A 14,242-nucleotide genomic window follows, 5' to 3' on the forward strand; every position below is an offset into this window, starting at 1 on the left:
AAATTTTGAACTCATAAGCACCTTTGATAATGCAATTCTTCCTTCTCACATCAATGCAGGAAGTCTTGTATATCTTTCCAATATTAGAGTAAGACCAGGGATTTCATGTCCTATATAGAGTAATATAGTAAATTTGCATTTTTGATGCTTAACAGGGTCTGCTTGATTCCAGTTTGACAAGTTTACAGATATTACAGATTATGAGTAAAGTAGAGATTTCCAAATTGAAAAATCAATGACCATTGTGTAACCTCCAGTCTCTCCACATAAGTAACCTACAGGGGAGTTCCAGTGAAGATATAGGTGTAGGTGGAAACCCTTTGTTTCCTTGCATAACTAAAAGGAGGATAATAGCCAATCTAAAATCAATAAACAACCAAAAGTGCCAGAAAATCAAACTGCATGGAACTCTGACAACCAAGGAATTAAAGAAAAAAATCAACCACAGCAACCAGATCAGTAAGGCCCACACCAAGTGGGTGGACTCAGAAATACCTTGGTTATAGGAGGACTGTGGGGGGTGAGGCTGGCTGCTGAGCTCAGTGGGCTTCGTGGGAGGGGCTGACTTAAGGGGAAAACTGAGACTGAGAGCAGACCTGTGGGCTATGGCTGGGGATGCTGCAGTGGGAGTTTCTCCCAGTCTCACTTGAGAGTTTGTTGAAAAGTGTGCTAGAGACAGCAGGCAGGCAGGCTTGTCTATTGTTCCCTCTCTGGTCCCTCCCCCACAGCCAGCACTATAGCACAGCAAAGAGGGTTGCCCTGCCTGGGTGAATAGCTAAGGCCCTGCCCCTTCACAACTTAACAGGTACCCCGAGACAAAGAAATATGGCCCAAATGAAAGAATAGAGCATAACCTCAGAAAGGGAACTAAGCAAGGAGGAGATCACCAACCCATCTGATGGAGAATTTAAAGCCTTGGTAATCGAAATGCTCATAGACCTGATTGAGCTTGGTCAAAAAATGAAAGAACAAATTAAAGATACCTAAAATGAAATAAAGCAAAATATTCAGGGAACCAGCAGTGGCAGGAAGGAAACCAGAACTCGAAGCAATGCTTTCAAAAGGAAAAAATAAACATCCAACCAGATCAGAAAGAAGAAACAAGAATCCAAAAAAAATGAAGAGAGGCTGATGATTCTCTGGGACACCCTGAAACATTCCAATATCTGAATTACAGGGGTGCCAGGAGAAGAAGAACAAGAAATTGAAAACTTAGTTGAACAAATAATGAATGAAAACTTCTCCAGTCTGGTGAAGGAAATAGACTTCTAGGAAGTCCAGGAAGCCCAGAGAGTCCCAAAGAAGTTGGACCCAAAGAGGAACACACCAAAGCACATCATCATTAACTTACCCAAGATTGAAGACAAAGAAAATCCTAAAAGCAGCAAGAGGAAAGAAGAGAGTTACCTACAAAGGGGTGCCAATTAGGGTATCAGCTGATTTCTCAAAAGAAACCTTACAGGCAAAAAGGGGTTGGAAAGAAGTATCCTAAGTCATGAAAGGCAAGGGCCTACATCCAAGATTACTCTACCCAGCAAAGCTTTCATTTAGAATGGAAGGACAGACAAAGTGCTTCCCAGATAAGGTCAACTTAAAGGAATTCATCATCACCAAGTCCTTATATGAAACATAAAAGGAATTATCTAAGAAAAAGCAGATCGAAACTGTGAATAATAAAATGACAACAAACTCACAACTATCAACAAATGAATGCAAAAGAAAAGAAAAACAATGAAAACAAAAACTAAGCCAACAACCAGAACAGGAACAGAATCAGAAAAATGGACATCACATGGAGGGAGTTCAGTGGGAAGGGGGGAGGAAGGAATAGGGGGGAAAAGGTACAGGGAAGAAGCACAACTGGTAGGCATAAATAGATGGGGAGAGATAAAAATGATATAGGAAACAGAAGACTCAAAGAACTTATATGTACAATCCATGGACATGAACTAAGGAGGGTGGGGAATGCTGGAGGGATGGGGGGGTAAGGTGGAGGGGGGATAAAGGGGGGAAATTGGGAAAACTGTAATAGTATAATCAATAAAAAATACTTAAAAAGAGTAACCTAACATGCCTCTGATTTAAGGACAATGACTCCATATAAATGCCTTAAATAGTAAATCACATTCTTTTATGAATACTCATGAATTCAATCATTTAAACAATTATTACCATCTTCTATGTGTAACACTGAATGCTTACTTGCCAAACTTAACATGACACTTTTCACCTACTCCAGGATTTTAGGAACTGTTTATAAAAAAACGGATACAGAATAATCACATGGGCATCAAAGTGAATTCCAATTCTAGCAACCTATATGACCTAAATGAGAGAATATTCCATGGACCCACAGGGCCAAGTGTAATAGTGGCAGATGATGGAGAGAGGGATCTAGATGGTCACACCAAGATCATACATGGTTGGCTGCACATTTACGTAGCTTATTTCAGGTCACCCAACTTCAAAAACAAACACAAAAAAATCACTTCAGATTATTTTCTCTGAAATAATGCCTAATATTTTAAAACAGATTATTTCAAAAACAAGATCTCTAACTATATAAAATATTGATAATTATTGATTTCTTATGTCAGGATAGCTTACCAAATCCAAAAGCATTGGAACCTCCAATGCTCTGTGAAGCCTGCACACTTGTAGATGTGTATAGTCCTGTCACCAGCAAGCCATCAAAAAAGGTGCTTGTTGAAATAGTCACTGAAATACAGGGGGAAAAGAAAAGAAACCTCAATTAATACAATTAGAATAATGAGATACACTTCTGAAGTGTTAGACATTGTCAAAATTTTTACTCATATTAATTTTTATGCTATTGCTAGTTAGTATTTTCTTTACACATATTACAAATTACAGAAGAGCAAAATGAAGCTCAGAATTCCATGTCTATAATTGCTAGTCCTAAATTTAGTACATCAGTCTTATCTGCATTCATTTGCACTTTCTCTAGCTATGTGCAAAATCATCTAAAAATAATGAAGTATTGAATAGCTAGTTTCCCCACCTCCACCAACACCCCTGAAGGCAGTCAAAGACATTACTGGAGCTTTGGCATTGTGATGAAACACTTTTTGTTTTAAGTATTCTATACTGTGGGAAACAATCTTACATCAGCTGAAAGAAGATCAGTAAGACGCACTTATTGTGAGTCTACATTTCACAGATGAGTCCCTGAAGCTTTTTGACAAAAGCAGACTGATTTGCATAAAGACAGTCAGCCCTTTTCCTTATCAAGAGAGAAAGACCCCTGTGTTTTTTAAGTTTTACACCAAAGTCTACAAAATGAGTTCAAGAGGATTCATAACCAGAAAATCAGGGTGTTGCTGGGAAGAAAAGTTTTAAATTAAATGTATCTGTATGCTACTCAGGTTTGGCTTTTTAAAATTTTATCTTGCTCACAACCCTAAAAATTGATCATGTTTTCCTCCTTGACATAATATTTTCGCCTGTATTGGTTTTATAAGATCAAGATGATGCCATTTGTAGGAAGCAGCTGTGAGAAGGTAATATTATTTTGGTAGTACACAGTACAAGGCTATCATCAATGCTTGGTGGCAATAAGAAGAGTCAATTAAACTCCAAGAAATCTAGTGAGTACAGCTGAATGGTCTGAAACATCCATATTATGAAGAATAAAACAAAACACATATATCATTAGAATAGCCTGACTTATGCTATCTCCAAAATGACATTGGATGTTGGAGTAAATCACCTTCATGTCCTTTAATAATAGCTAATATTTTGAGAGCTGGCATGTTAAACTACAAGTAAACCACTCAGCTAGGCATGGAGCTGAGTAGTTAACATGCATTATCTCATATCATTATTGAAACATGTTTATTAAGGGGATACTATTATTATCCCCAGGATACAAATGAGGAATCTGTAGCACAAAACAATTAAGAACATGTCCAGTGCTGTCTGATACCATCTAAAATGGTATCAAAATTTCTGATGCTGTTTAACCTGGCTTCTCTCCTATTTCCTATCTGTGTCCCCCATATCCCAAGTGGGCAAAGTGTATGTGGCCAAACCCTTATTTAATAACCTCTTTCGCAGATTATTACATTCATGAGGATTATTTGAAGAAAAGGAAAATGAAAGCAATAGAGTTAATATCACTGTTATTAGAGAGAAAGAGGACCAAGGTTGCCAGGAGGTAACCCCATGTCATGGTGTACAAAGCCCTAGGCTGGGCAAGAGATGGATCTGCACACTGGGCACTCATCTGCTGCTACACATTCTTGAGCAAAATCACTTCATCTCTCAGAGTCTAAATCTCATCTACAGAATCACACCCTAATCATCAGCCCTCTGATTTGTTTATCCCAGGTTTTCACAACTGGTCTACTGATGCCTTTATCCTTTGGTTCAGTGAGCTCACCTTGACTTAGGTAAAAAAGTTTAAACTGCTTCTGTGCCCCATCTAAGGGTGTTAGAACCAAGTCACTTCCTGTTAAAGTCCTCTAAACTCTAATGCTGTGTCTCAGGTCATCCTGGACCCATTCTCTTTTTGACTAAAAGAAAACCTGGTGATTAGAAAGTAATGTCTTGTGTCCTGTATGAGTCTGGGCAAAATTTATTCTTCTTTAACAAAAATATACTCATTACTAGTTCACATAAAGATTAAGCATTACTTCTGTATAGAGAGGGGAAATGAACAGTGTTCCAGTGTCAAGAGAGCAACCATTTTCCAAATGCAAATATAATTTTTCCTTCAAATTACACTGAATTCTCAACTCTAGCAGGTTGAGAAATAGATTATAATCAGTTTCTAACAGGGAATCTTTTCTGTGGATGGTTTGTATAAACATACAGCATGTGAGAATATGAACACAAATACTTAAGTTGCTCTGCTGTTTTGGCAGATTTCTTTGGCTGTCTCTTGGTCTCTGCATTGATTTGTCTTGCATTCTGGAAAATGTTTTAAACATATAAATAACCAACTTCCCTGTCTTCTTTTCTTTCCATGTGGCTTTTCCAAGTGGGATTCATGTGACATATAAAGTCTAGGATTTAAAACATATTTTTCCTCTGGAAATTAGTTTTATATAAAACAAACTTGTACACTTTGGTAAGAATGAGTTATTCCTTAATAAACATTTTAATACATATCTTTGAACACCCCAAATTGTCTGAATTGTTCCAGACACTTAAGATACCTGCCTTGATGGAGTTTACATTCTGCAGAATGAGACTGACAATAAACATAAAAACAAAAGCCACTGCAAGTAAATCAGTATAATGTGTTAAAGGTAATAATTACTTATAGAAACAAAGGGGTGAAGTAGAAATATGGGACATTGGGAATATGGGGATTGTGGGGCCAGGGAGACAGGGCGTTATTTGCAATTCTAAATAGTGTGATTAAGAATTAAGCTTAAACTTGAAGAAGGTGAGGGAATTGTTTGGCACTTCAGGTATGTGAAGGGTGAGAGTCCAAGTCAGAGGAAGGGACTACTGTGAAGACTTGGTTATGTGAGCTACACCACAGAGGCTAATGTGGCTGGAGTGTAGTGAGCTAGGAGGAGGGCAAAAGGAGGTGAGAACAAAGAAGGAATGGAGGCTGATCACATAGAACCATGTAGGCAACTGTAAAGACTTTGGTTTAGAACATTAGAAAGTTGTAAGCAGAGGAGTGACATGACCTGACACACATTTTAAAAGAATTCCTGACTGTTTTTAAAATATATTTTATTGGTTATACTGTTACAATTGTCCCATTTTTTCTCCCCTTTATGTCCCTCCACCCTGCACTCCTGCACCCATCAGAATTTTCCCCCACCCCTTAGTTCATGCCCGTGGGTCACACATATAAGTCCTTTGGCTTCTCCATTTCCTATACTATTCTTAACCTCCCCCTATTTTGTAACTACCATTTATGCTTCTTACTCCCTGTACCTTTTCCCCTGTAGAGAGAGGAGGGTAGAACCAGGAAGACCAAATTGATGTCTAATGCAACAATCCATGGGAGAGACATTGGTAGCTCAGAACATGGTATAAGTGGCAAGATTCTGGATATGATCTAAAGGCAGAGCCAACAGGATTCACTGATGGACTAGATTTAGGGTATGGGAGAAGGTGATTCCAAAGTTGACTCAGGTTTTCAGTCTGAGCAGCAGGAAAGCTGGTGATACCATCAACTGAGTTAAGGAAGGCCACAGCAGAAACAGGCTTGAGGAACTGGGTGGCTGTTCAGTTCTGGTTATGTTGAGGTTGAGATGTCTCTTTGGACATCCAACTGGAGATGTCTGGAGTATATGCAAAGAGATATATGAAGAGATCTGGACTAGGGATTGAAATTTGGGAGTAGTCAGTTTATGGATAGTATTTAAAGCAAAAAGACTCTCTAAAATTAATGTGTTTTTTCTTTTTTTTTTTTAGGGAGGGAAGGGAGGGAGGGAGAGAGAGAGAGGGAGAGAGAGAGAGAGAGAGAGAGAGAGAGAGAGAGAGGGAGAGAGAGAGGGAGAGAGAGAGAGAAACATCAATGTGCGGTTGCTGGGGGTTATGGCCTGCAACCCAGGAATGTACCCTGGCTGGGAATCGAACCTGGGACACTTTGGTTCCCAGCCCGAGCTCAATCCACTGAGCTATTCCAGCCAGGGATTTTTTTTTAATTTTTTTTTATTTATTTTTGTTTGTTTTTTCTTAGTAATTACATTTTCCCAAGACAGTCAATGTTTAAAAATTATTTCTCACATATTTAAGCTCACCTTGTCTTGAGGTTACCAAACAATATACTGCTAGGAATAGAACCAAGCAGAGAGGAAAACTTGCCCAAACTGACCTAGCAAATTGATAATATTGGAAATAAAATCCAGTCTTCTTATTTCTGAGATATTTTCACTAGACCTGGGTGCTTCAGCAGTCAAAAACCTACATAAAGAAGAGCACTGATCTGAAGCAGGCATTACGGTGTGTGGAGGAGTTAAAATCAGAGTTTGCTTCATCCTCTGGGTCTGGAGGTATACTGGGTGACAGGTGAGAAGGGAAGTCAGGCAAGGGATTAGCAGCCTGGATGGACATTCAGGGGCATAGCAGGCCCAAATGTTCTCAGTTCCCAAGTGAGGTACAGGCCATGCAGACAGCTCTCTAGGTGCACATCCCTTCCTAGGTGAAACATCACTAGATATGTAAGCCATCAATAATTCGAATTTACCAGTTGTTATGGTAGACTAGCAGTGGTTTTATTTTGCTATGAGAATTGCTGTTTGAGACGAGAACTGAATAACTGTTAGGAAAGACCGAGAGCTGCCACACATGCTTCTTTTTTCTCTCACCCTTTTCTCCAAGAGCGTTTAGCCTCTGTTTTAAATTGACACTGAGAAGATGGGTGCACAAATTAATAACAAGCTGGGGATGCCACTTTGCCACTTGTCTTGGGCCTGCTGAGGTCACAGCTCAGGCTCGGATGTGGACTATGGTCAGAACGAAGCAGTGTGTGTTGAGGGGTGGGGGTAGGTGGAGAATCCTGGCAGGCAGCAGAACTCAAGTGTGGGCAGTGCAGTGATTGCATATGTGCAGGCACCTGGTGGGGCAGATGTCAGGATCTCAGTCAAGGATTCCTAGCTCTCCTTACTGTGTAATTCTGCATCATCAACTCCTGCCAGTTCCAGTTTTCATTTGGGGCCTCTCCCCTTGCCTTACCAAATCTTCATCATTCCTTTCTATCAAGCTTTGCCTGACCCCTAACATGCACTGGCTGTTACTGTTCCTATGTGCCCTGACTTGATTTATTTTTCCCTCTCATTCCACTAGGACTCACCCTTCAAGCATTATTTTAGTGTCTCTAGTCTTAGCTCATCATTTACATCCACAAACTTGTGCCACCCAAGCAATTGGGATAATCTTCTTGAAAGCAGAAGAGTGGCTTATGATAAAGAAGTGGTTTTCTATACACAGTACTAACATGGTCCGTGATAAAAAAAAAAAAGCTGAAGCTCACATTTCTGAATGTACAATTATTTTAAATATGTATATAAGCTAGAAGGAAAACTTACAACTTTCACGGTTACTACACTATTTGGCCCATTAATGAAGTCAACTAAATAAAAACACAGATATTTGTATCTAGTATTTTAAATAAACTATACATGAATCATAGGATTTTGTGTATATGTGTGAACAGATATGAATACTCATTTGCAAGTGCAAAATACACTGTCCTAATTCCCACTACAGATATTTTTGTAAATTTTTGAGATTCTGATTCAGAATGTTATAGTCCCAAACTCGAGAATTTAAAATGGGCCAAAGCTAATGTCATTTTAAAATGTTTCCTTTAAGTCCTGGCTGGGTGGCTCAGTTGGTTGGAGTATTATTCCATACACCAAAAGGATGCAGGTTCAATTCCTGTCAGGTCACATATCTAGGTTGCAGGTTTGACCATCAGTTGGGGCACATTCAGGAGGCAACCAACTGATGTTTCTCTCTCTCTAAAATCAATAAACATATCCTCAAGTGAGGATTAAAAATGCTTCCTTTAAAAATGTTTTATGAAACTACCTTTGTATGAACAGAAATTGCAGTTAAAAGATATAAATTTGGGTACAATAGGATAGGGAAAAATTACACAAAATTTTTATATTTGAACTACCTTTAAGATAAACAGGTGTTAGGACTACTTGTGTCTAACTGATATATAACTAGCCCAGTTAATAAGCAAACACTTCATTCACTTGCCAAGATTATCAGCCAAATGCTCTAAGGTTAAGATGGGGAACAGATAATGTTTACAAGTGCCAATTCCCTTTCAGAGAAATTTACTATAAAAGATGAATAACTGCTGAATGTAGGTGGTGGGTATACAGGTAGTCATTGTCTACTCTTAGCTTTCACTTCAGAAAAATTTCATATTAAATGTTGAGGTAAAGAAAGAAGTTTATCATAAACATGTATTATAAACACACTTAGGATGAGCTCTAGAAAGTACATAATACATTCAGACTTTAAGAACTAAGCTATAAATAAAAACCCTTGTAAGCCAAGAACTGTTAGCACTGTAATTTGGATTTTACTAACTAGAAAGGCAAAAGGAGATATTTAGAACTACTTCCCTATTAGTAAGATGTTTATAAATTCTACCTGACATTTTAGCAATTCTAGATATTTTATACAAATTAAAATGTATCACCACATGGGATAGAACCCACAAAATTAGTTACCCATTCAGACATCAAAGGTTTATGTAAAATCATAAAGGAATGATTAATGACTTTAAATAGGTAAACACCTAAACAATTCAGCCTGCCACATGATCTACTTCTTTTCATGGTTTTACAAATTTTCACGATAACTTTATAAAATTCTTCCTCAGGGAACTTTTTTTGTCATAGAGTCAATTTTTTATATCTTTAATATTTTTACATTAAAATGTTATACAAAAAAACTAGCTACTCTAATTATAGAGAAAAAAAGCAATATCAATATTTTGGATTGCAAGTAGAATTTTGAACTTATCAGCACAGAAATAAAGCATTTATATTATTATCTGTAATTATAAAGCACATGTGTCTTATCAGATCACAACATTCCCTTGTTCAACAAATATCTCTAGCTTCTTATCATACAGATTAAAATCCTGTTTCAATGCAGTTTTAAAGATGAACTTCAGCTTGTGGCAAGGATTAACCCTTCCAGTCAAATTTCTGTTTCACCTGAAAACACTCTGATCCAGTTAAACTTTAGAACATCTTTTCTTCCCTATCTCCTTGCCTTTCTCTAAAAGCACCCCATTTTTCCTTTGTTACAATCATACCCACCCACTCTTCAATAATCTCTCACGTGAAGTCTTTCCTGACCTCCTAGGGAAGTCCCCTCAGCCTCCTCAGTGATCCCATAGCTTTCAGGAACTGGGAACATTTGATCATATCCCACCTTCCTCAGAGCTGGCTCAGAGGAGGTGCTCCATTGTTACAACATGAAAAAACATAAAAATAAAGTAAAAAATAACTGAGGATACAGTGTAATTAATGTAACTAAATTTGTCAAATTTAATATCTCTTCCACATATACAAAAAAGACCAGTGTTATTCACAGAGGTATATGAAAATGGAGGTTTCTCCTAAAACAAAACAAAACAAAACAAAAGAATAATAATAATTTCAAAATATAAAAATGACAGTACTAAAAAAATCAGAAATATCAGAAAAAATTTTGGTTAAATTTTACATTTAATTATAATTGTGTTATTTGCATATGTATACTTTGTGGGTGAATATATATGCATATTTTATGTATATACCAAATTAATCTTCCAATAATTTTGTCACTAAGACACTTATACCCTTATCCTCATTCTGAAGTTACTCTGCCATTTCCTTAAATAAAAAATAAAATGGGATCAAAAGGCTGAGGAGGTTGTATATATCTCTCCCACATCTGTGTTAAATTGGCAATGAGCTTAGCACCAGGAGTCTATGAATATGAATTGCTGGGTTGTGACAGCAGAATGAAAACATGATGTAGCGACACAATTCAATTCTTATCAGTGGCTCAAAGAGTACCTCTGTCTTGAAATGACTAATTACAGAGTCAGTTATTATCTATTACAGCTTGTATTAACTGTTCCCAATAAGACCCTAATATTCTTGCAGAAAATCACTGTAAGATGAAAGTCTGAAAGAAAATAAATTTAGGCATTTAAAGCTGTTTGCATTTCATCCTATAGCTTCTGGCCTGCAAATGCTCCATGGTCCATTAAATTTTGATCACTTCAAGCATATTCCATTACTACTTTATAGAAAAGACTTTTAATATGTGCAGAAAAGAAACATAAAATATGAAATGATGTTTCCATCTTTTTCAAGATGGCAAACATCAGAGGACAGCAAATTGCAAAAATGTTGAAATTAAGTATTAGTAATGATGCACCGATTGCAGAGCCTCCATTTCTCAGTTTTTTATATCTTGAAAATGAGAAACACCAGCAGAACTAATATTATCAATATTTTTTAAATGCCACATTTTGCCTTATGAACAGAAACTCATTTGCCTTTTGAATACAGAACAGATTAAATAGCCTGAGGAACAAACATATTACTCTGAAAATGAAATAAACTGAGTTTATTTGCTGCAAAATTTTATCAACATGGTGTGTTCAACAACTGATTCTTCTTTAAAGTGCTACTCGTTCTGTGTACCAAATACAGACCATCTAAAATACATTATTTACATTCAAAATCTCTATAAGAACTTGACTCCTGAACTATACATCTCATTAAATACATTATTCCATTATGACATGGTTTTATGCAGTTTTCAAATATTAAACAAGGCATTTCAATAATATACTCAAACCAACAACAACCAATAAAAAATACAAGTAAATATGTAAAAGAAATGACTGGATGTCAAGATTCACCGAGGGAGGACATGAATCTACAGTAGTGAATCAGAGAGATCTTTAGAAATTAGACCAGGAATGGAAGGACTCCAGTTAGCCTTTTGTGAGGAGTAGAGAGAAATCACCCATGCCTTACCTATTTATTCTAACAATACCCAAAAGGGGCATGATGAGGAAGGAGAGGGCTGCTTCTAGCATAGACCCCTGCTGGTCTTTGGTCTCTGAGGACTGCTAAATCAACAACACTCGCCCTTTCCTCATTCCCTGAGTCTTTACTGACCTAGATCATCTCTAAGAACTCTTTACCCTCATTTAATAGACACCTTCACAATAATAATGGTAATAATAACTAAACAATACTGTTGTGTCTTTTGTAGAATTAATTTATTTAATCCTTTCAATATCCCTATGAAATAAGTACTATTATTATACTCTTTTACCCATGAGAAAGTTGAAACAAAGGGGGGTTGGTTTAAGTACCTTGCCTTAAAGCATGCATAAAAGGTGGTTCTAAGAAATGGAAGCCAAGCTCCTCATCCTAAACAGACTGAATTAAACACAGCAGCCTCCATCTCCTGGAAGTCCTAAGAGAGTAGCAGGGGCTTGGCTTTTCTCTTGGAAGGCAGTGGTACAGTGGTATTTCCAAGTCCCAGGTACGTGGGTGTAGGCTCCTGGGAGTACGCCCACCAGGCTGCTCTGTAGAATGCATTTAACCTTGTGTCTGCTGCATGAATCATTATCACAGCCCTTTATTATTGTTAATACTACTCCTCTTTTTCATTTTATACAGATTCATACTGTTGCTTGAAGGACAAAGAAGACAGAAAGAATGATCTCCAGGGAGGACTAAATGCAGTGTGATGAAGGACTAAGCTGAAGATCAAAATAATAAGGTCAAAAGAGCCCTGGATCAGTCCATCTCTAAAAGCAGGATAGGGTGGGGAAGGGGACACAATGACCTGCAAACACCCTCCTAAGTTTATTTCCACCTGAATGAGAGGGAAGACCCAGCATTATCTGGGAATTGTGACAAGTACAGGAAATCTACTCGTATATGCAAAATTTAATGATGTATTAAAACATTTTCTAGGGTCTGTAAAAAATGCTCTTTGGTGGCTGGAATAGGAATCCAGCATCTCTGTGGGAGGCTATTATGATAAGTTTATTACAGATTCAGATTCAGATGAACTACATGTAGTCTCTAAGTCTTATCTTCTGGCACCACCAGTAATAAAAGGAGAGCCACTGAAATTTTTTCCTCCTTTAAATTCTTCTTAGGAGATAAAACAGGTGCAGTCAAATGTGGTCATGAATTTATTATTTTAAAATTCAGCCCTTTGGAAGTAAGTTTAAATGACAGGGGTGAGTGTAAAGTAAATCATCCTGTTTCTTCATCTCTCCACATTGCCTTTCTTCTTTATTCCCTAGGTCTCTCTCTCTTTCTCTCTCACTCTCTCACACACACAGGTACACACACTCAGCATTTATGAATACACTAATCTTTGGGGTAAAATCTCACATATTTTATGCAAGTGAAATCCCTTTCTGAAGTTTGAAGACCTGTGTGAGAATAAGCACCTGAGATAAGATCCTGAAGACTATTTTGATTGTCCAATCTATGCAAAACCCAAATCCCTTAGCAAGTGATCTTGAAAACAAAGAAGAAAATATAATTATACAATGCTGTACCCTACTTCTAGTTTAAAATAATATTTTTTCATCTATTTTTGGATTTTATAATATAATTTTGAATTTTTTAAAATTCCTAAAATAATAAAAAAATTGTTTAGTTTCTGGAACCAAAAATATTTCTTTTCTTTTCTTGATGAATGACACTTTATTATTATAATTTAGAGAATTGTAGCCAAGAGTCAGTGGCATTTGTGACTTATCTCTGACCTTATTTTTCATGTGTTACTTTTATATGAGGCTGGATGATACTCATACATGAAAATTTCATATTGTTGGCCCTGTACTCAATAAATTATTAAAGTTATGTGAATAGGAATGCAGTATTCAGGTTTTCAGCAATTTTTATCTTTTTGTTCCTGTTTTTTTTAAAGGAAAAAATTACCTTGTCTATAACTTATCATAACTTTTTAAAATTTAAGCAAAGATTAGCCTTAAAAAACATTTGGGGAGATTTATTACCCCCAAAATTCTCAAAGAATTTTGAAGAATTTTCTTTTCTTTAACACATGAATGTTAATTAAGCTTTTCTAGGATGAGAAAAATAAGCCTGGTAACTATCATAAGTACATGTACAGGTAAATATGTTACAACCAAACGCACAGATGCTTAGAGAAAAAATACTTGTTTAATTTTTCTGCCAATATAATCAAGTGTTGAAAGCCATTATACAATAAAACAGACCTGTGGTTGTTTTGTTTTTATTACACTTTCTTGGATTTCTTTCTTTCTGTTAAGAAGTGCCTCCTGATTCCTTTGAAAGGTGGTTTTCACTGAGGGTAACTAAAGACAATTTGAACTCATGTAACCAATCACAGGGTGATTCCTAAATAGTGCTCCCATGTTGTTCAAACATAAGTATTTGCTTTTATTCATAGTTTTGCTTCGTTTGATAATAGACCATTAAAATTTTTCAAAACATTTTCACATTTGCAAAAACTGTATTTGTTCAAGAACAAGCCAAGGGTGACATTGCTGGTATTCATGTGTATGTCATATTTCTACATGTTATGTGATGGAGATATATCTCAGTTATGTTTGTAAACTGACTAAATCAGCATTAATAATTGATAGAGCTCCTAATAGACACAGTTAAACTGCGTGTAGCTTTAAAAGTATTTTATTTTTAAAAAATATTTTTTCTCAGTATTCTTATTTGGCACTTCTGCATGTTCATTTCAATATACTTGA

At 36.6% G+C, this 14,242-nt stretch overlaps 1 protein-coding gene across 5 annotated transcripts in view; it reads right to left on the reverse strand.

Annotated features, from left to right (window-relative positions):
• Window positions 1-14,242, reverse strand: part of RELN (reelin) — a 567,213-nt gene that overhangs the window by 479,474 nt on the left and 73,497 nt on the right. For all 5 annotated transcript variants that reach the window (XM_036010728.1, XM_036010729.1, XM_028525327.2 and 2 more), the window contains exon 2: window positions 2,608-2,718. In XM_036010728.1, coding sequence (XP_035866621.1) covers window positions 2,608-2,718 — 111 coding nt within the window. The remainder of the gene's footprint in view (window positions 1-2,607; window positions 2,719-14,242) is intronic.

The sequence above is a fragment of the Phyllostomus discolor genome, chromosome 10 (genome assembly GCF_004126475.2).
Source record: "Phyllostomus discolor isolate MPI-MPIP mPhyDis1 chromosome 10, mPhyDis1.pri.v3, whole genome shotgun sequence".
In the NCBI taxonomy this organism is placed as follows: Eukaryota; Metazoa; Chordata; class Mammalia; order Chiroptera; family Phyllostomidae; genus Phyllostomus; species Phyllostomus discolor.